The sequence below is a fragment of the Balaenoptera acutorostrata genome, chromosome 1, assembly GCF_949987535.1.
Source record: "Balaenoptera acutorostrata chromosome 1, mBalAcu1.1, whole genome shotgun sequence".
NCBI classification, from domain to species: Eukaryota; Metazoa; Chordata; class Mammalia; order Artiodactyla; family Balaenopteridae; genus Balaenoptera; species Balaenoptera acutorostrata.
The window spans coordinates 28,737,064-28,763,858 of NC_080064.1; the positions used below are offsets into that span (position 1 = coordinate 28,737,064).

At 38.0% G+C, this 26,795-nt stretch overlaps 1 protein-coding gene across 10 annotated transcripts in view; it reads left to right on the plus strand.

Annotated features, from left to right (window-relative positions):
* ZMYM4 (zinc finger MYM-type containing 4) overlaps nucleotides 1-19,888 on the plus strand; it is a 180,362-nt gene extending 160,474 nt beyond the window's left edge. For 9 of the 10 annotated variants that reach the window (XM_057553943.1, XM_057553920.1, XM_057553941.1 and 6 more), the window contains 3 exons: nucleotides 341-589; nucleotides 16,880-17,009; nucleotides 17,879-19,888. In XM_057553943.1, coding sequence (XP_057409926.1) covers nucleotides 341-589; nucleotides 16,880-17,009; nucleotides 17,879-18,086 — 587 coding nt within the window. In that variant the 3' untranslated portion in view covers nucleotides 18,087-19,888. Of the gene's footprint in view, nucleotides 1-340; nucleotides 590-16,879; nucleotides 17,010-17,521; nucleotides 17,767-17,878 lie in introns of those variants that run through there. The other variant, XM_057553937.1, reaches the window with a different exon arrangement.
* The last annotated feature ends 6,907 nt before the right edge of the window (nucleotides 19,889-26,795 follow it).

The following is a 26,795-nucleotide window of genomic DNA, read 5'->3' on the forward strand; positions in this document are numbered from 1 at the left end:
TCCTTATCTTTTACAACAACAAAGTTGTTTTCAAAGCCCTTATGGCCCACAGTGCTTAATATGTTTACCATCTGGCTCTTCACAGAAGAAGTTTACCAACCCCTGGTCTAAAATAACAATAGATTAAAACTGTTTCAGGGGAGTGCTCACGATGTCTGCTTCAGTGGAATCATCTGCCCTTTTCTTTGCAGTGCTTTTTCTATTTTTCTGTATGAGGAAGAGGGAGAAAGGGAGGAACAGTCTTTTCCTTAGTATCTTCCTGTCTGAGGATTAGAGAAATTACTTAGTCCCATTTAGCAGGAGCTTAGTACTGTTTCTTTTTCCCCTTTCTTCTGTTCAGGTTACATGTTCTCTCGCATTGAAGAAGAGCATTTGTGGGAGTGCAAACAGCTGGGTGCTTACTCACCAATCGTCCTCTTGAACACCCTCCTTTTCTTCAATACCAAATACTTTCAACTAAAGAATGTTACTGAGCACTTGAAGCTTTCCTTTGCCCATGTGATGAGACGGACCAGGACTCTGAAGTACAGTACCAAGATGACATATCTGAGGTTCTTCCCACCTTCACAAAAGCAGGAGACAGAACCAGGTGTGTGGTGGAGTTATTAAGATTTCTTTCTTTCATTCTTTTTTTTTCAATTAAGTATAGTTGATGTACAATATTATGTTAGTTTCAGGTGTGCAACATAGAGACTTAACCTTTAAATACATTATGAAATGATCACCCTGATAAGTCTAGTAACTGTCTCCGTACAAAGTTATTACAATATTATTGGCCATATTCCTTATGCTGTATGTTACCTTGTGCCTTATCTTATAACTGGAAGTCTGTTCCTCTTAATCCCCTTCACTTATTTTGCCCATCCCCCACCCCTCTTCCCTCTGGCAACCACCAGTTTGTTCTCTGTAGCTGTGAGTCTGTTTCTGTTTTGTTTGTTCATTTGTTTTATTTTTTATATTCTACATATAGGTGAAATCATACGGTATTTTTCTTTTTCTCACTGACTTGTTTCACTTAGCATAACACCCTCTATGTTGTCACAAATGGCAAGATTTCATTCTTTTTTATAGCTGACTGAATCCATTCTGTTGATGGACACTTGCATGTTTTGGCTATTATCAATAATGCTGCAATGGACATGGGGTGCATACATATCTTTTTGAATTAGTGTTTTTGTTTTCTTTGGGTAAAAAATACCCAGAAGTAGAATTGCTGGATCATATGGTAGTTCTATGTTTAATTTTTGAGGAAACTCCATACTGTTTTTCACAATGGCTGCACCAGTTTATATTCCCACCAACAGTGCATGAGTGTTCTGCTTTTTACACATCCTCGCCAACACTTGATATCTCTTGTCCCTTTCATGATATTCATTCTGACAAGTGTGAGGCGTTATCTCATTTTGGTTTTGACTTGCATTTCCCTGATGATTAGTGATGTGGAGCATCTTTCCGTGTGTCTGTTGGCAATCTGTATGTCCCTTTTGGGAATGGCTATTCAGATCCTCTGCCCATTTTTTAATTGCATTTTTTGTTTGTTTGTTTTTTGGATATTGAGTTCTCTGAGTTCTTTATACATTTTGGATATTAACCCCTTTCCAGATAAATAATTTGCAACTGTCCTCTCCCATTCAGTAGGTTGCCTTTTCATTTTGTTAAGGGTTTCCTTTGCTGTGCAAAATCCTTTTAGTTTGATGTGGTCCCATTTGTTTATTTTTGCTTTGGTTGTCTTTACCTGAGGGGACAGACCCAAAAAATTTTACTAAAACTGATGTCGAAGTTTCCTGCCTGTGTTTTCTTCTAGGACTTTTATGGTTTCAGTTCTTAACGTTTAAGTCTGTAATCCATTTTGAGTTTAATTTTGTATATGATGTGAAAAAAGTGGTCCAGTTTCATTCTTTTCCATGTAGCTGTCCAGTTTTCTCAACTCCATTTACTGAAGAGTCTGTCCTTTCCCCATTGTATATTCTTGCTTCCTTTGTCATACGTTAATTGGCCATATAAGCATGGGTTTATGTCTGGGCTAGCTATTCTGTTCCATTGATCTGTGTGTTTGTTTTTGTGCCACTGTCATACCGTTTTGATTACTGTGGCTTTGTGGTATGCAGTTGACCCTTAAACAATACGTAGGTTGGACCACCAACCCTACTCACAGTCCAAAATCCGCATATAATTTTACAGTCAGCCCTCCTTATCCACAGTTTCACATCTGCAGATTCAAACAGCCATGATTGTATAGTACTGTAGTATCTAATTATTGAAAAAAATCCATGTATAAGTGGATCCACATTGTTCAAACTTGTGTTGTTTAAGGGTCAACTGTAGTTTGAAGTCAGGGTGTGTGAACCTCCAGCTTTGTTCTTCTTACTCAAGATAGCTTTCGCTATTTGGAGTCTTTTGTGGTTCCATATAAATTTTAGGAGTATCTGCTCTATTTTTGTGAAAAATGCCACTGGTATTTTGATAGCATTGCATTGAATCTGTAAGTTATTTTGGGATGGACATTTTAACACTATTAATTCTTTCAATCCATGAGCATGGTGTATCTTTTCATTTATTTGTGTTGTCTTTGATTTCTTTCATCAGTGTCTTACAGTTTTTAGAGTACAGGTCTTTCACCTCTTTGGTTAAATTTATTCCTAGGTATTTTATTATTTTTGATGCAATTGTAAATGGGATTGTTTTCTTCATTTCTCTTTCTGATAGATCGTCATGAGTGTATAGAAATGCAAAAGATTTCTGATATTTTGTATCCTGTAAAATGTATTTACTGAATTTATTTATTCTGATAGTTTTTTGGTAATGTCTTTAGAATATTCTGTATACAGTATCATGTCATCTGCAGATGGTGGTGGTTTTACTTCTTCCTTTCCAGTTTGGATTTTTAAAATTTCCTCTTCTTATCTGATTGCCATGTCTAGGACTTCTAATACTATGTTGAATGAAAGTGGCAAGAGTGGGCATCCTTGTCTTATTCCTAATCTTAGAGGAAATAGTTTCAGCTTTTCACCATTGAGTATGATGTTAGCTGTGAGTTTGTCATACATGGCATTTATTATGTTGCGGTATATTCCCTCTGTAGCCACTTTGTTGAGAGTTTTTATCAGAAATAGATGTTGAATTTTTTCAAAAGCTTTTTCTGCATCTATTGAGATGATCTTGTGCTTTGTGTCCTTCATTTTGTTAATGTGGTATATCATGTTGATTTGTGAATATTGATCCATCCTTGCATCCCTGGGATAAATCCCACTTGCTCATGGTATACGATCCTTTTAGTTTGCTGATATCTTGTTGAGGATTTTTGCATTTGTGTTTATCAGCGATATTGGCCTGTCATTTTATTTCTTTGGTGTCTTTGTCTGGTTTTGGTATCATGCTGGCCTTGTAGAATGAGTTTGGAACAGTTCCTTTCTCTTCTATGTTTTGGAATAGCTTGAGACAGACAGGTATTAACTCTTCTTTAAATGTTTGATAGAATTCATCTGTAAAGCCATCTGGTTCCAGACTTTTGTTTGTTGGGAGTTTTATGATTACTGATTCAGTTTCATTATTGGTAATTGGTCTGTTCATGTTTTCTATTTCTTGCCTGATTTCGTCTTGAAAGATAGTATGTTTCTAGGAATTTATCCATTTCCTCTAGGTTGTCCAATCTGTTGGCGTATAGTTGTTCATCGTAATCTCTTATGATCTGTTGTATTTCTGTGGTGTCAATTGTAACTTCTGTTTCATTTTTCGTTTTATTTGGGCTCTCTCTTTTTTTTTTCTTGATGAATCTGGCTAAAGGTTTGTCAATTATGTTCATCTTTTCAAAGGACAGGCTCTTTTCTATTTTTTTTTTTTTTTTAGTCTCTGTTTCATTTATTTTCATTTTGATCTTTATCATTTCCTTCCTTCTGCTAATTTCGGGTTTTGGTTGTTCTTTTTCTAGTTCCTTTAGGTGTAAGGTTAGATTATTTGAGATTTTTCTTGTTTCCTAAGGTAGACCTATATTGCTATAAATTTCTCTCTTAGAACTGTTTTTGCTGCATCCCATAGATTTTGTCTCAAAGTATTTTTTGATTTCCTCTTTGATTTCTTCAGTGATCCATTGGTTGTTTAGTAGCGTGTTATTTAGACTCCACATATTTGTTTTTGCCAGTGTTTTTCTTTTAGTTGATTTCTAGTCTGGTACCATTGTGGTTAGGAAAGGTACTTAATGTGATTTCAGTTTTCTTTTTCTTTTTTTTTTTTAAGCATCTTTATTGAAGTATAATTGCCTTACAATGGTGTGTTAGCTTCTGCTTTATAGCAAAGTGAATCAGTTATACATATACAATATGTTCCCATTTCTCTTCCCTCTTGCATCTCCCTCCCTCCCACCCTCCCCATCCCACCCCTCTAGGTGGTCACAAAGCACCGAGCTGATCTCCCTGTGCTATGCGGCAGCTTCCCACTAGCTATCTATTTTACATTTGGTAGTGTATATATGTCCATGACACTCTCTTACCCTGTCACATCTCACCCCACCCCCTCCCCATATCCTCAAGTCCATTCTCTGGTAGGTCTGTGTCTTTATTCCCGTCTTGCCACTAGGTTCTTCATGGCCTTTTTTTTTTTTTTTTTTCCTCCTTAGATTCCGTATATATGTGTTAGCATACTGTATTTGTTTTTCTCTTTCTGACTTACTTCACTCTGTATGACAGACTCTAACTCCATCCACCTCATTACAAATACCTCCATTTCATTTCTTTTTATGGCTGAGTAATATTCCATTGTATATATGTGCCACATCTTCTTTAGCCATTCATCTGTCGATGGACATTTAGGTTGCTTCCATGTCCTGGCTATTGTAAATAGAGCTGCAATGAACATTTTGGTACATGACTCTTTTTGACCTATGGTTTTCTCAGGGTATATGCCCAGTAGTGGGATTGCTGGGTCGTATGGTAGTTCTATTTGTAGTTTTTTAAGGAACCTCCATACTGTTCTCCATAGTGGCTGTATCAATTTACATTCCCACCAACAGTGCAAGAGTGTTCCCTTTCCTCCACACCCTCTCCAGCATTTATTGTTTCTAGATTTTTTGATGATGGCCATTCTGACCGGTGTGAGATGATATCTCATTGTAGTTTTGATTTGCATTTCTCTAATGATTAATGACGTTGAGCATTCTTTCATGTGTCTGTTGGCCATCTGTATATCTTCTTTGGAGAAATGTCTATTTAGGTCTTCTGCCCATTTTTGGATTGGGTTGTTCGTTTTTTTGTTATTGAGCTGCATGAGCTGCTTGCAAATCTTGGAGATTAATCCTTTGTCAGTTGCTTCATTTGCAAATATTTTCTCCCATTCTGATGGTTGCCTTTTGGTCTTGTTTATGGTTTCCTTTGCTGTGCAAAAGCTTTTAAGTTTCATTAGGTCCCATTTGTTTATTTGTGTTCTTATTTCCATTTCTCTGGGAGCTGGGTCAAAAAGAATCTTGCTGTGATGTATGTCATAGAGTGTTCTGCCTATGTTTTCCTCTAAGAGTTTGATAGTGTCTGCCCTTACACTTAGGTCTTTAATCCATTTTGAGTTTATTTTTGTGCATGGTGTCAGGGAGTGTTCTAATTTCATACTTTTACATGTAGCTGTCCAATGTTCCCAGCACCACTTATTGAAGAGGCTGTCTTTTCTCCACTGTATATGCTTGCCTCCTTTATCAAAGATAAGGTGACCATATGTGTGTGGGTTTATCTCTGGGCTTTCTATCCTGTTCCATTGATCTATATTTCTGTTTTTGTGCCAGTACCAAACTGTCTTGATTACTGAAGCTTTGTAATATAGTCTGAAGTCAGGGAGCCTGATTCCCCCAGCTCCATTTTTCGTTCTCAAGATTGCTTTGGCTATTCGGGGTCTTTTGTGTTTCCATACAAATTGTGAAATTTTTTGTTATAGTTCTGTGAAAAATGCCAGTGGTAGTTTGATAGGGATTGCATTGAATCTGTAGATTGCTTTGGGTAGTAGAGTCATTTTCACAATGTTGATTCTTCCAATCCAGGAACATGGTATATCTCTCCATCTATCTGTATCATCTTTAATTTCTTTCATCAGTGTCTTATAATTTTCTGCATACAGGTCTTTTGTCTCCTTAGGTAGGTTTATTCCTAGATATTTTATTCTTTTTGTTGCAATGGTAAACGGGAGTGTTTTCTTAATTTCACTTTCAGATTTTTCGTCATTAGTGTATAGAAATGCAAGAGATTTCTGTGCATTAATTTTGTATCCTGCTACTTTACCAAATTCATTGATTAGCTCTAGGAGTTTTCTGGTAGCATCTTTAGGATTCTCTATGTATAGTATCATGTCATCTGCAAATAGTGACAGCTTTACTTCTTCTTTTCCGATTTGGATTCCTTTTATTTCTTTGTCTTCTCTGATTGCTGTGGCTAACACTTCCAAAACTATGTTGAATAATAGTGGTGAGAGTGGGCAACCTTGTCTTGTTCCTCATCTTAGTGGAAATGGTTTCAGTTTTTCACCATTGAGGACGATGTTGGCCGTGGGTTTGTCATATATGGCCTTTATTATGTTGAGGAAAGTTCCCTCTATGCCTACTTTCTGCAGGGCTTTTATCATAAATGGGTGTTGAATTTTGTCGAAAGCTTTCTCTGCATCTATTGAGATGATCATATGGTTTTTCTCCTTCAATTTGTTAATATGGTGTATCACATTGATTGATTTGCATATGTTGAAGAATCCTTGCATTCCTGGGATAAACCCCACTTGATCATGGTGTATGATCCTTTTAATGTGCTGTTGGATTCTCTTTGCTAGTATTTTGTTGAGGATTTTTGCATCTATGTTCATCAGTGATATTGGCCTGTAGTTTTCTTTCTTTGTGACATCTTTGTCTGGTTTTGGTATCAGGGTGATGGTGGCCTCGTAGAATGAGTTTGGGAGTGTTCCTCCCTCTGCAATATTTTGGAAGAGTTTGAGAAAGATAGGTGTTAGCTCTTCTCTAAATGTTTGATAGAATTCGCCTGTGAAGCCATCTGGTCCTGGGCTTTTGTTTGTTGGAAGGTTTTTAATCACAGTTTCAATTTCAGTGCTTGTGATTGGTCTGTTCATATTTTCTATTTCTTCCTGGTTCAGTCTCGGCAGTTTGTGCATTTCTAAGAATCTGTCCATTTCTTCCAGGTTGTCCATTTTATTGGCATAGAGTTGCTTGTAGTAATCGCTCATGATCGTTTGTATTTCTGCAGTGTCAGTGGTTACTTCTCCTTTTTCATTTCTAATTCTATTGATTTGAGTCTTCTCCCTTTTTCTCTTGATGAGTCTGGCTAATGGTTTATCAATTTTGTTTATCTTCTCAAAGAACCAGCTTTTAGTTTCATTGATTTTTGCTATTGTTTCCTTCATTTCTTTTTCATTTATCTCTGACCTAATCTTTATGATTTCTTTCCTTCTGCTGGCTTTTGGGGTTTTTTGTTCTTCTTTCTCTAATTGCTTTAGGTGCAAGGTTAGGTTGTTTATTCGAGATGTTTCCTGTTTCTTGAGGTAGGCTTGTATTGCTATAAACTTCCCTCTTAGCACTGCTTTTGCTGCGTCCCATAGGTTTTGGGTCGTCGTATCTCCATTGTCATTTGTTTCTAGGTATTTTTTGATTTCCCCTTTGATTTCTTCAGTGATCACTTCGTTATTAAGTAGTGTATTGTGTAGCCTCCATGTGTTTGTATTTTTTACAGATCTTTTCCTGTAATTGATATCTAGTCTCATAGCGTTGTGGTCGGAAAAGATACTTGATACGATTTCAATTTTCTTAAATTTACCAAGGCTTGATTTGTGACCCAAGATATGATCTATCCTGGAGAATGTTCCATGAGCACTTGAGAAAAATGTGTATTCTGTTGTTTTTGGGTGGAATGTCCTATAAATATCAATTAAGTCCATCTTGTTTAATGTATCATTTAAAGCTTGTGTTTCCTTATTTATTTTCATTTTGGATGATCTGTCCATTGGTGAAAGTGGGGTGTTAAAGTCCCCTACTATGATTGTGTTGCTGTCGATTTCCCCTTTTATGGCTGTTAGTATTTGCCTTATGTATTGAGGTGCTCCTATGTTGGGTGCATAAATATTTACAATTGTTATACCTTCCTCTTGGATCGATCCCTTGATCATTATATAGTGTCCTTCTTTGTCTCTTGTAATAGTCTTTATTTTAAAGTCTATTTTGTCTGATATGAGAATTGCTACTCCAGCTTTCTTTTGATTTCCATTTGCATGGAATATCTTTTTCCATCCCCTCACTTTCAGTCTGTATGTGTCTCTAGGTCTGAAGTGGGTCTCTTGTAGACAGCATATATACGGGTCTTGTTTTTGTATCCATTCAGCCAGCCTGTGTCTTTTGGTGGGAGCATTTAATCTATTTACATTCAAGGTAATTATCGATATGTATGTTCCTGTTCCCATTTTCTTAAATGTTTTGGGTTTGTTATTGTAGGTGTTTTCCTTCTCTTGTGTTTCTTGCCTAGAGAAGTTCCTATAGCATTTGTTGTAAAGCTGGTTTGGTGGTGCTGAACTCTCTCAGCTTTTGCTTGTCTGTAAAGGTTTTAATTTCTCCATCAAATCTGAATGAGATCCTTGCTGGGTAGAGTAATCTTGGTTGTAGGTTTTTCTCCTTCATCACTTTAAGTATATCCTGCCACTCCCTTCTGGCTTGCAGAGTTTCTGCTGAAAGATCAGATGTTAACCTTATGGGGATTCCCTTGCGTGTTATTTGTGTTTTTTCCCTTGCTGCTTTTAATATGTTTTCCTTATATTTAATTTTTGACAGTTTGATTAATATGTGTCTTGGCGTGTTTCTCCTTGGGTTTATCCTGTATGGGACTCTCTGTGCTTCCAGGACTTGATTAACTATTTCCTTTCCCATATTAGGGAAGTTTTCAACTATAATCTCTTCAAATATTTTCTCAGTCCCTTTCTTTTTCTCTTCTTCTTCTGGGACCCCTATAATTCGAATGTTGGTGCGTTTAATGTTGTCCCAGAGGTCTCTGAGACTGTCCTCAGTTCTTTTCATTCTTTTTTCTTTATCCTGCTCTGCAGTAGTTATTTCCACCATTTTATCTTCCAGGTCACTTATCCTTTCTTCTGCCTCAGTTATTCTGCTACTGATCCCATCTAGAGTATTTTTAATTTCATTTATTGTGTTTTTCATCATTGCTTGGTTCCTCTTTAGTTCTTCTACGTCCTTGTTAAATGTTTCTTGCATTTTGTCTATTCTATTTCCCAGATCTTGGATCATCCTTACTATCATTATTCTGAATTCTTTTTCAGGTAGACTACCTATTTCCTCTTCATTTGTTAAGTCTGGTGTGTTTTGACCCTGTTCCTTCATCTGCTGTGTGTTTTTCTGTCGTCTCATTTTGCTTATCTTACTGTGTTTGGGGTCTCCTTTTCACAGGCTGCAGGTTCGTAGTTCCCGTTGTTTTTGGTATCTGTCCCCAGTGGCTAAGGTTGGTTCAGTGGGTTGTGTAGGCTTCCTGGTGGAGGGAACTAGTGCCTGAGTTCTGGTGGATGAGGCTGGATCTTGTCTTTCTGGTGGGCACGTCCACGTCTGGTGGTGCATTTTGGGGTGTCTGTGGCCTTATTATGATTTTAGGCAGCCTCTCTGCTAATGGATGGGGCTGTGTTCCTGTCTTGCTAGTTGTTTGGCATAAGGTGTCCAGCACTGTAGCTTGCTGGTCATTGAGTGATGCTGGGTCTTGATGTTGAGATGGAGATCTCTGAGAGATTTTTGCCGTTTGGTATTACGTGGAGCTGGGAGGTCTCTTGTGGACCAGTGTCCTGAAGTTGGCTCTCCCACCTCAGAGGTACGGCCCTAATGCCTGGCTGGAGCACCAAGAGCCTTTCGTCCACATGGCTCAGAGTAAAAGGGAGAAAAAATAGAAAGAAAGAAAGAGGCTATAATATAGTGAAGTAAAATAAAGCTATTATAAAGCAAAGCTATACAGACAAAATCTCACCCAGAAGCATATACATATACACTCAGAAAAAAAGGAAAAGGGGAAAAATTAATATCTCCTGCTCCCAGAGTCCACCTCCTGAATTTGGGCTGATTCATTGTCTATTCAGGTATTCAGCAGATGCAGGCACATCAAGTTGTTTGTGGAGCTTTAATCCGCTGCTTCTGAGGCTGCTGGGAGAGATTTCCCCTTCTCTTCCCTGTTCGCACAGCTCCTGCGGTTCAGCTTTGGATTTGGACCCGCCTCTGCGTGTAGGTCGCCTGAGGGTGTCTGTTCCCCGCCCAGACAGGACGGGGTTAAAGGAGCAGCTGCTTCGCGGGCTCTGGCTCACCCAGGCCGCGGGGAGGGAGGGGTATAGAGGAGGCGGGGCGAGCCTGCGGCGTCAGAGGCCGGCGTGATGTTGCACCAGCCTGAGGCGCGCAGTGCGTTCTCCCGGGGAAGTTGTCCCTGGATCACGGGACCCTGGCAGTGGCGGGCTGCACAGGCTCCCGGGAGGGACGGTGTGGAGAGTGACCTGTGCTCGCACACAGGATTTTTGGAGGCGGCAGCAGCAGCCCCAGCGTCTCACGCCCATCTCTGGGTTCCACGCTGATAACCGCGGCTCGCGCCTGTCTCTGGGTTCTGCGCTGTTAGCTGCGGCTCGCGCCCGCCTCTGGGGTCCGCGCTGATAGCCGCGGCTCGTGCCAGTCTCTGGAGTTCATTTAGGCGGTGCTCTGAATCCCCTCTCCTTGCGCACCGCGAAACAAAGAAGCAAGAAAAAGTCTCTTGCCTCTTCGGCAGCTGCAGAGTTTTTCCCGGTCTCCCTCCCAGCCAGCTGTGGTGCGCTAACCCCTTCAGGTTGTGTTCACGCCGCCAACCCCAGTCCTCTCCCTGCGATCCGACCGAAGCCTGAGCCTCAGCTCCCAGCCCCCGCCCGCCCCGGCGGGTGAGCAGACAAGCCTCTCGGGCTGGTGAGTGCTGCTCGGCGCCGAGCCTCCGTGCGGGAGTCTCTCCGCTTTGCCCTCCGCACCCCTGTTGCTGCGCTCTCCTCCGTAGCTCCGAAGCTTCCCCCCTCTGCCACCCACAGTCTCTGCCCGCGAAGGTCCTTCCTAGTGTGTGGAAATCTTTCCTCCTTCACAGCTCCCTCCCACTGGTGCAGGTGCCGTCCCTATTCTTTTGTCTCTGTTATTTCTTTTTTCTTTTGCCCTACCCGAGTACGGGGGGAGTTTCTTGCCTTTTGGGAGGTATGACGTTTTCTGCCAGCGTTCAGTGGGTGTTCTCTAGGAGCAGTTCCACGTGTAGATGTATTTCTACTGTATCTGTGGGAAGGAAGGTGATCTCCGCGTCTTACTCTTCCGCCATCTTCTCCCACCTCCCTCCTGTCTCAGTTTTCTTAAAACTTACTGAGGGGCTTCCCTGGTGGCGCAGTGGTTGAGAATCTGCCTGCCAATGCGGGGGACACGGGTTCGAGCCCTGGTCTGGGAAGATCCCACATGCCGCGGAGCGGCTAGGCCCGTGAGCCACAATTACTGAGCCTGCGCCTCTGGAGCTTGTGCTCCGCAACAAGAGAGGCCGCGACAGTGAGAGGCCCGCGCACGGCGATGAAGAGTGACCCCTGCTTGCGGCAACTGGAGAAGGCCCTCGCACAGAAACGAAGACCCAACACAGCCAAAAATAAATAATAATAAAAATTTTAAAAAAAAATCTTTAAAAAAAAAAAACTTACTGAGATTTGTTTTGTAGCCTAACGTGATCTATCCTGGAGAATGTTCCATGTGTACTTGAAAAGAATGTTATGCTATTTTGGGGTGGAATGTACTATTTATTAAGTCCATCTGGTCAGATGTGTCATTTAAGGCCTATGTTTCTGTATTTATTTTGTGTTTGGATGCTCTGTTCATTGATGTAAGTGGAGTGTTAAAGTCCCCTACTGTTAGTGTGTTACTGTCACTTTCTCCTTTTTTGTCTCTTAATATTTGCTTTATATATTTAGGTGCTCCTGTATAGGATGCATACATATATACAAGTGTTTCTTCTTATTGTTGGATTGATCCCTTTATCATTATGCAGTGTCCTTCTTTGTCTCTTTGTTTTAAAGTCTGTTTCATCCGATATGAGTATTGCCACCGGAGCTGTCTTTTCATTTCCATTTGCATGGAATATCTTTTTCTATCCCCTTGCTTTCAGTCTGTGTGTTTTCTTTAGATCTGAAGTGAGTCTCTGGTAGGCAGCATATATATGGATCTTATTTTGGTATCCAGTCAGCCACCCTGTGTCTTTAGATTGCAGCATTTAGTCTATTTACATGTAAAGTAATTACTGATAGGTATGTACTTATTACCATTTTGTTCATTGTTTTCTGGTTGGTTGTATTGTTCTTGTCTGTTTCTTTTTCTCTTGCTCTCTTCCTTTGCGATTTGATGGCTTTTTAGTGTTATGTTTGTATTCTTTTTTCTTTTTTGTGTGTATGTCTGTTATTGGGTTTCAGTTTGTGGTTATCATAAGGCTGTTATATAACAACTTATGTATATAGCAGTCTATTTTAAGTTGATGGTTGCTTAAGTTTGAGTGCATTCTAAAAGTACTACATTTTTACTACCCCCCTCACCTTTTATGTTTTTGACATACTTTACTTTTTAAAAATTTTGTATATTCACTACTTTTTTAATCTTCATACTAGGTACATAGGTGGTTGATTTACTACCTTTACTATATGTTTGCCTTTACATTGAGATTTTTTTTCTTCCATAATTTTCATATTTCTAGTTATGGCCTTTTCTTATGTTTAAAGAAGTCCCTTGAACGTTTATTGTAAGGTCAGTTTAGTAATGATAAACTCTTTTAGTTTATGCTTCTCTGGGAAACTTTATTTCTCCTTTAATTCTGAATGATAATCTTGACAGATAGAGTATTCTTGGTTGTAAATTTTTTCCTTTCAGCATTTTGAACATCTCATGCCATTCCCTTCTGGCCTGTAAAGTTTCTGCTGAAAAGCCAGCTGATGGTCTTATGCGGGCTCCCCTATATGCAACTAGTTGTTTTTCTCTTGCTGCTTTAAATATTCTCTCTCTATCTTTAACTTTTGACATTTTAATTATAATGTCTCTTGGTGTGGGTTTCTTTGGGTTCATATTGTTTGGGACTCTCTGTTTCCTGAAATTGGATGACTTCTCCAGGTTAGTCAAGTTTTCATCCATTTTTTCTTCATATAAGTTTTCTGTTTCTTTTTCTCTCTTCCTTCTGGAGTCCTTATAATGCAAATGTTAGTATGCTTGATGTTGTCCCCAGAGGTAAGCTATCCTCAGGTTTTTTTTCCTTTTGTTGTTCCAGTGGGGTGATTTCTTCCACTCTTTCTTCCAGGTCACTGATCCATTCTTCTGCTTCATCTAATCTGCTGTTGATTCCCTCTAGTGGATTTTTCATTTCAGTCATTGTATTCTTTATCTCTGATTGGTTCTTTTTTATTTTCTTTATCTCTTCATTGAAGGTCTCACAGTGGTCCTCAATTCTTCTCCTGAATTCGGTTAGTATCTTTATGACCATTATTTTGAACTCTTTATCTTGTAGATTGTCTATCTTTGTTTTGTTTAGTTCTTTTTTTGTTTTTTTGTTTTTTTTAAGGTTTTTGTCTTGTTCTTCCCTTTGGAACAATTCCTTTGTCTCCTCAGTTTTCCTAGCTCTCTGTGTTTGTTTCTATGTACTAGATAGATCAGCTACATCTCCCATTCTTAAAAGCATAGCTTTATGTAAAAGGTATCCTATGAGGCCCAGTAGCACAAGGCTGCATGCACCCTCCTGTTGTGGCTGGGCCATGATGGCTGCGGGTGTGCTAGTGTGCAGTGCTGGCCCCTGACACAGCTGGCTGTAATGCCCAGCTGTGACTCTTGCAGGTACTCTGGTGTGTGGGGCCATCTCCTAGGGTGGGAGCTGCTTTTGGAGGGGCTCCAGTACCAGCTGAGGGAGTCTGCTGGGAGTGGCAGGATGGTGGGATGCTTTGGGCTCTAGTGCTTGCTGAAGCCACCTGCTGAGTATGATAGCGTAGGGAGTTGCTTTGGAGGAGTGCCAACTGGGGTGGATCTACAGGTGAACCTGGGGTGAGATGCGGAGAGTCATAAATGGTGCCCACCAGCACTGTACCAGCTTGGTGTAGAAGGTGAACAAAAAATCCTGGTGTTGCCCAGTGGCTACATAACCAGAGAAAATTACAAAAGATCCCTGACTCTCCTGCACACAACCTAAAATCAGTCAATGAATCTCCTTTATGTATGACCCAGGTATTTTTCAAACCACTGCCTCTGCAATGGGACTTGGAGCAAGAGAGTTTTTGCATGTGCCCTTTAGGGTGGAGTTTCAGTTTCTTACAGCCCTCTGGACATAAGTCCCACTGGTTTTCAAAGCCAGTTGTTATGGGGGTTTGTCTTTCTGGTGATGGTCCCCCCGAGGCTGGGGAGCTCAGTGTCGGGTTTGGACCCTTTGCTCCTCAGGAGGACCTCTACAGTTGTGATCTCCTCCCTGCTTGTGGATCCCTGTGCCAGAGGTATGGGTCCTGGCCAGATACCATCTCCACCCCCCCTACCCATCTTAATGAGGATTTTCTTTTCATCCTTAGTTGTGGAAAATCTTTTCTGCCAGTCTTCAGGTCTTTCTCGGGGATAGTTCCTCTATGTGTAATTGTAATTTTGGTGTGTTCATGGAAGGAGATGAGCCCAGGACCTTCCTACTCTGCCATCTTGTCCCCCTCTTGTAAGATTGCTGTTTGAAGTCTTATTAGTATTCAAATAGACACATTACAGAAGAGTAATTGCAAATTCTAGACATGGAAGAGTGTAGCTTTAACATTTAAATGCTTTTCTTTATTGTCAGGGCCAAGTTAAAGGCTCAACTCAAAATTAGAGGAATCACTTGCTTCGGTATGCTGCTGTTGTTGTTTTTTTTTTCTTGCTGTACTGCATGGCTTGTAGGATCTTAGTTCCCAGACCAGGGATCGAACCTGTGCCCCCTGCAGTGGAAGCACAGAGTCTTAACCAGTGGACCGCCAGGGAAGTCCTGTTTTATTGGCTTTTAAATTAGAAATTCTGATTTAATTGGCCTATAGCCCAGATAATCTGCATTTTAAAACTTCACAGGGAATTTAAGTATACAGCCAAGGTTGGGAATCACTGATTTAGAGGCAACAGATAGGTCAATTCCTAGTTAAAAGGAACTTGCTTAACTTTTAAATCTACTGTTTCTGAAACTTTTTTTTTTTGACCAGAGTGCTCCGTCTTAGTTAACGTTGTCAAAATATGAAGGAACTTAAACCTGACCTAGAGTATACTGCCTTCATACACAGTAGAATAATATCAGCAGTGACTGTTTTATTAGAAGGTTTATGGTCTTGCATTCCAAAAACAGCCTATTAAGTAATAGTTTGTTTTTAATGTTTAAAAAATTAATGTTGTTATTATGGAACTAGAAATTACATTTATTAATTTTGAAGAAAATTGTAAGTTCTAAAATTCCCCAAATCAAGCCGTTAATTCCTTGGGAAAAGAGTGAAGTATATGTTTTCAATGTGAGAATTTTAAATTACTGAAACTAAAATCTGTAAAGAATAATTGTGATGTGATGTTCATCGTTGTGTTAACTTTTTTCTCAGTTGCTCCTTTACTTTAGAAAATACTAAGATTATCTTACTTTTTCACCATGTGTCCATGTCCTCTTTCCTTTACCGTGTTTATATATAGCCCACTTTATGATCTTAATTGATATTAATTCAGGGAGGCAGAGGCAAGGAGGCAACATTTCCCTGTTTTCTGATTAGGTGCTTTACCAGATTGGTAATAAATTTAGCTTCTTTTTCTGAATGAGCAGCTAGCAAATTATTTAGGTAGTCTCTAAATGGAAAACTGGATGACTTTTGTTTAAGTCATAACTAATACAGGAAGCTCGGGAAAGTTCTGGATCAGTTGTTAAAAGTATCTATCAGAAAAAAAAGAAGAAAACCTTTTTCCTCAGGTTTTCAGATCCACCTACTACTCTCTTGAAAATTGAATGGAGAAAGTGGGAAAGAAACAGCCTACCTTCCATGTCTTCAGCCTGGCTTCTTTCTTTTTTTTTTTTTTTTTAAGATTTTTTTTTTTTTTTTGATGTGGACTTTTTTTTTTTTTTTGATGTGGACCATTTTTAAAGTCTTTATTGAATTTGTTACAATATTGCTTCTGTTTTATGTTTTGGTTGGGTTTTTGGCCGCAAGGCATGTGGGATCTTAGCTCCTCAACCAGGGATCAAACCCACACCACCTGCATTGGAACGCGCAGAGTCTTAACCACTGGACTGCCAGGGAAGTCTCACCCTGGCCTCTTTCTGATAACCCTTGGCCTCTGCAAAATTCTGTTGGTGGAAAAGGGTTTGCTCTTTCCTTATCAAATGGTCAACTTACTGAGAATTTCTTATCCCAACAAAGATTTCATTTCTCATAATACTATGCAAATGAAAGAAACTTAAACAAATGCCCAGTGGACACGGGTGCCCCACAGGAGAAATATTTTCAGAGAAAGAGATCAACTTCTGTCTTGATCTCTACTATAGAAGAACATATGGAACCCTTTTTTCTCTTTATTTTGCTGTGGCTTAACAACCCTATGCCTAATAAAATCTCTTAAAGTCAGGCTCAGAATTGAGACGTACTCTCAAGCACCAATGCTTTTTGTCATGCTGCCTCCAGTTTGGTGAGAAGGGAAACATAAATTTTACAGGACAGGGACTTTGTTTGATTAACCCAGCACTAATCTGGTGCCTCCATAGGTCCTCAATAAATGTTGAACGAGTGAGTAAGTGAGAGGAAGGGAGAGGGAGTGACTAGAAGCAAAGCTCATAGGGTGTCTTAAGACTCGAAGAAAGACTTTTCTAATACTTTGATAATAATTTCCTGTCTCAAGATAAACTAACTGTTGGCAAGAGGAAACGAAACGAAGATGATGAGGTTCCAGTAGGTGTGGAGATGGCAGAAAATACTGACAACCCTCTACGATGCCCAGTCCGGCTTTATGAGTTTTACCTGTCCAAATGGTAAGTGATTTTCCTCTGAACTAGATATAGCACGCTGCAAAAAATAGTTAAAATACTATAGATTTCAGAAATGTAGCTGGTCTGTAACTCTAAACAAGGATTTACTTATAATTTTATTTTTTCCCTATTCTCATATCTGCCTGGATTTTGAACCAAGAAACAAATCGCTTTACCTTGGTAATTTTTTCCCCAAAAATCTCTTGAAAAGCAAGAATCACTGCCATTGTTTGATCTTTGCAACTGTTGCTCAACTTTATGTGATATCTAAACTGCTGTGAATTTATTATTTATATAGAAAAGAAGGGGAAAAGTTGTAGTACTAACTCTATATAAATAGGAAAACAATTTATTTTTAAAGAATTGATATTTTTTGAGTGGTGTTTTTCTTACAGAAACTTTATGACTTTAAAGAGTTGTAAGATCCACACTAAAGCATTTTTTTCTCAAAGAAATATAATCACTAGGTTTGTTCTTTGATAATGTGTATTGAGTGCTCTTGGGATTCATTCCAGGATATTGGGCACTGAGGATATGTGGTTCTCAGCCATAGTGTCACATGTGAGTTGAATTTTTTGTTACTCCTGGTAATGTTTTAAGTACTAAAGTTTGAAAGATTTACACTTTGTCATCTATTAACATTATACTCACTTTCAATCCAGTGTGATTCTTGAGTGTGGGAGAAAAAATACAGAGTTACAGGTTGCTCCTGGAGCATAAATGCCTATAAACTTATTTATCTCTGTGGGTACATTGTTTATTAGTCACAGTATGGAAAAGTTGAGAGCCATTATATTTAAAGAGTAGTTACATATTTCCTGTACTCTCTGATCCCAATTTTCTTTCTTTTTCTTTTTTTTTCCTGTGGATAGTTCTGAAAGTGTGAAGCAGAGGAATGATGTGTTTTACCTTCAACCTGAGCGCTCCTGTGTTCCAAATAGCCCCATGTGGTACTCCACGTTTCCAATAGACCCTGGGACCCTGGACACCATGTTAACACGTATTCTCATGGTGAGGGAGGTACATGAAGAACTTGCCAAAGCCAAATCAGAAGACTCTGATGTTGAATTATCAGATTAAAGTGGAAGTGGTGTTCCTATTTTCATACACGTTGGTATGCACCAAACTGTGAATGCATCCAGCTTTGGAAAACGATCTATAAGTCCAAGTCCTCTTGACTTGATTATAAGATAATGGAAAACAGACGACTCGTGAACCACAGTGTGGATGTACAAATGAAGATTGAAGGAAAGAATATGAACTGAGAAATGTTGTTCTTTGGCAGTGATATAGTTCTTAGACATCTTCAGAATGACTAACCAATTTCTCTGAGTGGTGCATAATCTTATTTTGTTTGGGAATAACAAATTGTGGAATATTTTTAAGGAAAATTGTTGTATAAAACTCTACCATAGTAACCTTAGACCTTAGAGAGGTAGCTTTGGAGTGAAACCTTGGCTGCAGTAGGCTACTTGGGCAAGCCCTATGTAAAAGTCAGGGGAGATATCAGTACAGAGCTAAGAGTGGCATCAGATGAGGACTGTGGGACCCAGACTTGAAGACCCAATAAAAATACTCAACTTCTTTTAAAAGGTAGAGAGTGAAGTGGTCTTGATTTTGATTTTCACTGCCAAGCCAATTCTGTGAAGGATAGAAGCCTCTGGTGCTTTTGCCATGGGGTCCCTCAAATCAGGGAAAAAGGCCTTCACTGATGTTCATGCAGTAATGTGTCCCGTTCACTTTCTGGGTCTAGCCTTCTCAGCTGTGGGTCTGGATGTGGGTAAATTAAGTTCAAGGGGCTGAAACTCTGCAAAATGATTATGCACACAGAAAATCTGTGGAGCCCATTAGACCCCAAGTGTCTTGAAACGTTTGTAGAAAACCCACTAAAATGCCCACTTCTCTGGGTGTCAGCCTTTATTGCTGCTGTCTCACAGCATGAGCTGTGGTACACAGAAATGGGGGTTCTCCTTTTGTTTTCATTTTATCCCCAAATGGCAGCTTTTCTCCCATTGTTTTATCTTCCTGTTTCCCAGATAATTCCTATTATTTTGTCTTTTGCACCAGTTTCTGGAGGCCCTTGTCATTTCAAAAAGAAGAGTCTCTCTCCTTACTCTGGCAAGCCTGTGGGTGATTCCACAAAGACACAGTGTTACTTAGCTAGCAGGATTACGGTAGAAGAGGTCCTAGTATATTCCTATATAAAGCATTTGGAAGATGAGCTTGTTGCCCTAAGAAACTTGAAAATAGGATTTTGGGGTTAGGATACAAAGACACAGACTGTCTTTCATATCCACAAGCAGGTCTTCTTATAGCATTATTCCAGACTAGCTGTTTTAGTAGTTCTATGAGGATTGCAAGTCCTGGGTGTGTTTGGCATATGGATCCTTCTTCTTCATCTCCATTCTGTTTCTTCCCCACAAAATTTTGAATCAAAGCGTTTATGATATTGGCCAATTACAGAATTTCGTTAGCTGAGGTTAATTTGACCCTTTAATGGAAATGAGAGAAGTCTAAAAAGCCTCTTAGAAACTTTAACCTTGAAAGATTTTACAGTATGTCCCATTTTTCAGATGGGGGTGACAGGTTGTTTTTGTTTTTTGGGGTTTTTTTCAATAAATAAACTCTTAACTACAATAAAAAGTTAAAAGTAGGCCTTTTGACATTGTGTACTTATGGCTCTGTCCCTCTGCCTGTAACAAATTTTGTTTTTGTTACCAAGAACTATGTGAAAGAAGTAAATCTGCCCCAGTTCTGTATGATTAATTCCATCTGTGTTTGTCATTTCTGACTGGAAAACTTACTTCCAGACCTTGTTTGATATGGAGGAAAAACAGTTGGATTGTCTGATAAGTCTGCCAATAAACTATCCAGAAACATCAGGTGTAGTATTCCCCACTATACAAATTTTATGGTTTATATAAACACTAATATTTCCCCTTCTGTAGAAAGACAAATATATGGCATAGTAGATAAACTATTATAAACCAGAGAGAAAAAAAAATTCTGTATCTTTTAATTGAGAACAGCCAATATCCAGGTAAATGGCTGTACCAGGATGTCAACTGCATGTTAGTCCACAGAGTTGTCCAGATCCTGAATTAATTCGTAAAAGAAAATATTAATTATTGGTCATTCCTCATAAGCATAGCCATTGATATGTGTATCTGGTTATTTGCTTTTTAAAATTTTATTAAAATTATGTTAAATTACATTCCCCCCCCCCCCCAGGGGAGAAAAAATATCAAACAAGAGAAAACATTATATTATCCATTCTGTTCTTTTTTTGTTTTTTTAAACACTTGGGTTTTCACCTTGCAGAAACCACAGAAATATTCCCTTAGAATAAAACAGTATATTTGTATTTGATGGGTGAATTATTCCTTTTTGTTATGTCTTGAAAGAATTTAAAATATTTTTTCCTGTTTGACCCTATTGGTATGACCCAACAGATGGCATATTACAAAGAAAGAGAGCATTTTTCAGAAAATAAGTTGTTTGATTTTTACTCAGTCCAGAAAACATACTGTTTCACTGCAAAATCTTTTCAAATTTTTTTTCCCATCAAAGACTTGTTCTGATTTTTAATCTATTAACTATATTCAAAGCCCTGAAAGCTAGAAGTATCATGTATATATTTCATTTCAGGCAGACTTTTTTTTTGAGATTCACAAAGCTTGCCTCGTTCAACTTGAATCATTTTGAAATCATGAAATTAGAATAAAGAATATATCCATTCTTAAGTATAAATACATATTTAATTTGGGAATGTGAGACTAAGTGGCATTTTCCTTAGACTCTAGAGCTATATTGGTATTGTGCAAATATACCTTCAAATTCCACATAGATTGTTTCTATCTACCTGCCCTGTGGCATTCCTAATTTCGTATAGTAGGACTTTTCCAAAAATGAAATTCTGTAAATGAATCCCGGTTTTTCTAGTAAATTCAAATTTTAATTTTCCATGCAAATAGAAAAGTTCCCTATGGTTCTGAGTTGAAATTTTAGGAAAGAATTAAGCAATAATACCCCCAACTCCTCTTGTCTGTCATCATCATAATTTATTATCATCACTGAAAAACTAATAATTAAGAGGGATTGTTACAGAGTGGGGAGATCAGAAGCTTCGGAGCCTAGTCTTTCTACTTACTGTTTGTATAGCTTTAGGTAAGTTACCTAACCTCTCTGTGCTTCAGTTTTCTCATGAAGTGAGAATAATAACTATTTATAACTTGTCCCTGGCACATGGTAGGTTTTCAAATGTCAACTATTTTTTACTATAACATATGCAAATTCTAGGCATATAGTAAAATTTTAAATAAGTGCTAATTCCCCCACTACAGCCTGAATTTTCACTAAGTTGAGTGCTTCAGATTGTGCAAAACATAATACCCGACATCATCAGTTCTATATATTTGAATCAAATATTTAGAAAAACTAAATACTATATACACTAAATCATAAGTTCTTCACTCATGTGTTTATATGCATATGAATTGTAATCAACATTACAAAAATCCATTGATACACTTCACTGCATTGAAGAAGGTAAGAAGTAATACATGGTATATCAATGGATACAAGAAGAGCATGTGATATAGTTTATCTTTTTTTTTTCCATTGGAGAAACTCTTAATCTGTGAAATTTCTTTTACTTGGTAATGGTTATATACCATCACATAGGAAGAAGACAGCTGTACAGTATAGATCTTCATTCTTCTTCCTCATTACAGAGCCCCCATCCCCCCACATTCTGAACCGCCATACCTTCCTGGTAAGAGACTGTATTTTCCAGGCTGTCTTGCAACTAGGTGTAAACAAGTGACTAGGTTTTGACCAGTGGGATGGAAGCAGAAATAGATAACAACCAGGCCACATCCTTAAAAGGAAAGAGCCCACCCTCCTCTTCTAATTTCCTCTTTCCCATGCACCAGAATGTAAACATAGTCAGTGGTCATGGCAAACCAGTTTTGTCTATGTGGGAAAGGGCAACGTATCTTAAGCACATTAACCTCATGGGGCAGCCACTTATCTCCTGAACTGCCTACTACCTCAGACCTTCACATAAAAAAGAAAGAAACCTTCCATCTTACTGAAGCCATTGTTATTTGGCCTCTACTAAAGTAGCCAAACCAGTATCCTAACTAATAGACCTACTATGCCCCATATCACGCTTCTGCTTAATATAGAACTGGAAGTTCTGGTCCAAACTATAAGGAAAGAAAAAGAAACAGCTTTTCAATATTGGCAAGTGAGAAGTAAAACTCATTATATTTGTCATTATTTTCAGATGTTCAGGAACATCTATAAAAAACAGAATTCCCTGGCAGTCCAGTGGTTAGGACTCCATGCTTTCACTGCTGTGGGCCCAGGTTCAATCCCTGGTCAGGGAACTTAAGATCCCACAAGCCATGCCACGAGGCCAAAAATAAAAAGCCAAAAGAAACAACATACCATTAAACATAAGTTTAAGGCTGCTAACTATAAAATAAGTTTATAAAAACTTCAGGCATTTTCCCACAAGAGCAATAGCCAATTAGATAATGTAATTAAAAGGAAAAGATACTATTCACAGTAGCTATGCAAGCTATAAAGTATTTAGTGATTAATCATATCTGTCAATAAAGGATGACAAACAGATGACAAGCTCAGAGAAGATACTTGTGTAAAACCACCAAAGGATTTATGCCTCGAATATACAAAAAACTGCTGAATTGTAAAGAAAACTGAACAAAGAATGATAGTTCATAGATGAGGAACCCAAAAGGGTAACAAATATATGATCATGGGATTTTATAAAAGGGCTGTCACTTTACATCCTTAAGACCGGCCAAAATTAGAAAAATGGATAATGCCAAGTGGTGGTGGTGATGTAGGGACAAAAAAACCCTTACATATTGCAAGAATAAGTGTAGAACTGTGTATATCCATTCTGTAGAGCAATCTTAAACATCAAGTTAAAGAAGGTTGATAGGTTTTACTAAGAAATTTCCCCTTTCCTCTCATTAAATAAATGATTAATGTTATTAAGTGGTCTTTTGTGTGTGTGTGTCCATGTAATTTTTATCCTTTTTCATTTGCCAAACTACCTTGATGGATTTTTCTAATATTGAACCATCCCTGCATTCCTTGATAAAATAATTAATGGTGATTTTTAAATATATATATATATATATACTATTGGATTAGATATATAATTTTTATCAAGTTAAGGATATTACCTTCCATTCCTAGTTTGCCATCAGTTTTTCTTTAAATTATAAATGTGTTAAACTTACCAAATGCTTTTTTTTTTTTTGGATTTTTCTATATAGTCATCTTACTTTTCTGTCTTTGTTAATGTTGTGAAGCACATTGAATGGTTCTTGCATCCCTTGGATACACCTTTGTTAAGTTAATATATATATACTGTTAGATTTGGCTTGCTAATATCTTACTTAGTTTTTGTTTTGTTTTTACATCTATAATCAAAAGTGAAAAATTTTCTTCCCTTGAACTCTCATCTGATTTTGGAATCATTGTTAGAAAAAGAAGTAGGCAAATTTTATTCTTTTTCCATTTTGTGGAACAATTTATATAAAACTTATATTACTGAAAGTGTAGTCAAACTATAAAACTTTTAATTCAGTTTATTTTTCAAAATTCCTCTAAGGGCATGTCTTTGCCATTTTGGTTTATGTAATGCTCATTGGTCTATTCAAGTTTTTGATGTCAATTTGGATTTTTTATGTTTCTCTATAATTTTCTCAGTTTCATCTGTATGTTCAGGTTTATTAGCATATGGTTCATAATTCCTTCTTCCATTCTATATTTTTTGTTCTTCTGTTTTGTTTGCATTTTCTTTTTCCTGAGCAGTCTTTTTTCTTTTTCTTTTTTTCTTCCTTCTTTCTTTTTAAATTTTTATTGGAGTGTAGTTGATTTACAATGTTCTGTTAGTTTCTGCTGTATAGCAAAGTGAATCAGTTAGACATATACATATATCCACTCTTTTTTAGATTCTTTCCCATATAGGTCATCACAGAGTATTGAGTAGAGTTCCCTGTACTATATGGTAGATCCTTATTATCTATTTTATATATAGTAGTGTGTATATGTCAATCCCAATCTCCCAATTTATCCCTCCCCCCCTTCCCCCCCGGTAACCATAAGATTGTTTTCTACATCTGTGGCTCTCTTTCTGTTTTGTAAATAAGTTCATTTGTACCATTTTTTAAGATTTCATAGATAAGCGATATCATATGGTATTTGTCTTTGTCTGACTTACTTCACTCAGTATAACAATCTCCAGGTCCATCCATGTTGCTGCAGATGGCATTATTTCATTCTTTTTTATGGCTGAGTAACATTCTATCGTGTATATGTACCACATCTTCTTTATCCACTCATCTGTCGGTGGTCATCTAGGTTGCTTTCGTGTCCTGGCTATTGTAAATAGTGCTGTAGTGAACATTGGAGTGCATGTATCTTTTTGAATTATAGTTTTCTCTAGGTATATGCCCAGGAGTGGGATTGCTGGATCATATGTTAGCTCTATTTTTAGTTTTTTAAGGAACCTCCATACTTTTCTCCATAGTGGCTGTACCAATTTACATCCCCACCAACAGTGTAAAAGGGTTCCCTTTTCTTCACACCCTCTCCAGCATTTATCGTTTGTACATTATTTTATGATGCCCATTCTGACCAGTGTGAGGTGATACCTCATTGTAGTTTTGATTTGCATTTCTCTAATAATTAGTGATGTTGAGCATCTTTTCATTTGCTTTTTAACCATCTGTATGTCTTCTCTGGAGAAATGTCTGTTTAGGTCTTCTGCCCATTTTTGGATTGGGTTGTTTGTCTTTTTGTTATTGAGCTGCATGATCTCTTTGTATACTTTGGAGATTAATCCCTTGTCAGTAGCTTTATGGCAAATGTTTTCTCCCGTTCTATGGGTTGTCTTTTTGTCTTGTTTATGGTTTCCTTTGCCCTGCAAAAGCTTTTACGTTTCATTACACCCCATTTGTTTATTTTTGTTTTTATTTTCATTACTTTAGGAGGTGGATCAAAAAAGATCTTGCTTTGATTTATGTCAGAGAGTGTTCTGCCTATGTTTTCCTCTAAGAGTTTTATAGTGTCCGGCCTTACATTTAGGTCTTTGACCCATTTTGTGTTTATTTCAGTGTATGGTGTTAGGGAGTATTCTAATTTCATTCTTTTACATGTAGCTGTCCAGTTTTCCCAGCCCCACTTATTGAAGAGGCTGTCTTTTCTCCATTGTATATCCTTGCCTCCTTTGTCATGGATTAGTTGACCATAGGTATGTGGGTTTATCTCTGGACTTTCTATCCTGTTCCACTGATCTATATTTCTGATTTTGTGCTGGTATCATACTATTTTGATTACTGTAGCTTTGTAGTATAGTCTGAAGTCAGGGAGCCTGATTCCTCCAGCTCTGTTTCTCAAAATTGCTTTGGCTGTTCGGAGTCTTCTGTGTTTCCATACAAATTGCAAAAGTTTTTGTTCTAATTCTATGAAAAATGCTATTGGTAATTTGATAGGGACTGCACTGAATCTGTAGATTGCTTTGTGTATTATAGTCATTTTGATAATATTCTTCCAATCCAAGAACATGGTATATCGCTCCATCTGTTTGTGTCATCTTTGATTTCTTTCATCAGTGTTTTAGAGTTTTCTGAGTATAGGTGTTTTGCCTCCTGAGGTAGGTTTATTCCTAGGTATTCTAATCTTTTTGTTGCGATGGTAAATAGGATTGTTTCCTTAATTTCTCTTTCTTATCTTTTGTCGTTAGTATATAGGAATGCAAGAGATTTCTGTGCATTAATTTTGTATCCTGCAACTTTGCCAAATTCATTGATGAGCTCCAGTAGTTTTCTGGTGGCATCTTTAGGATTTTCTATGTACAGTATCATGTCATCTGCAAACAGTGACAGTTTTTCTTTTCCAATTTGTATTCCTTTTATTTCTTTTTCTTCTCTGATTGCCATGGCTAGGACTTCCAAAACTATGTTGAAGAAGAGTGGTGAGAGGGGACATCCTTGTATTGTTCCTGATCCTAGAGGAAGGAAATGTTTTCAGTTTTTCACCATTGATAATGGTTTGTCGTATATGGCCTTTATTATGTTGAGGTAGGTGCCCTCTATGCCCACTTTCTGGAGAGTTTTTATCATAAATGGGTGTTGAATTTTGTCAAAAGCTTTTTCTGCATCTATTGAGATGATCATATGGTTTTTATTTTTTAATTTGTTAACATGGTGTATCACATTGATTGATTTGCCTATATTGAAGAATCCTTGCATTCCTGGGATAAATCCCACTTGATCAGGGTGTATGATCTTTTAATGTGTTGTTGGATTCGTCTTGCTTGTATTTTGTTGAGTATTTTTGCGTTTATGTTCATCAGTTATATTGGCCTGTAACTTTCTTTTTAGTGGTATCTGTGTGGTTTTGGTATCTGGGTGATGGTGGCCTCATAGAATGAGCTTAGGAGTGTTTCTTCCTCTGAAATTTTTTGAAGAGTTTCAGAAGGATAGGTGTTAACTCTTCTCTACATGTTTGATAGAATTCGCCTGTGAAGCCATCTGGTCCTGGACTTTGGTTTGTTGGAAGCTTTAAAATTACAGTTTCAATTTCAGTACTCGTTATGGGTCTGTTCATGTTTTCTATTTCTTCCTGGTTCAGTCTTGGAAGATTGTACCTTTCTAAGAATTTGTCCGTTTCTTCTAGGTTATCCATTATATTGGTATATAGTTGCTTATAGTAGTCTCTTATCATCCTTTATATTTCTGTGGT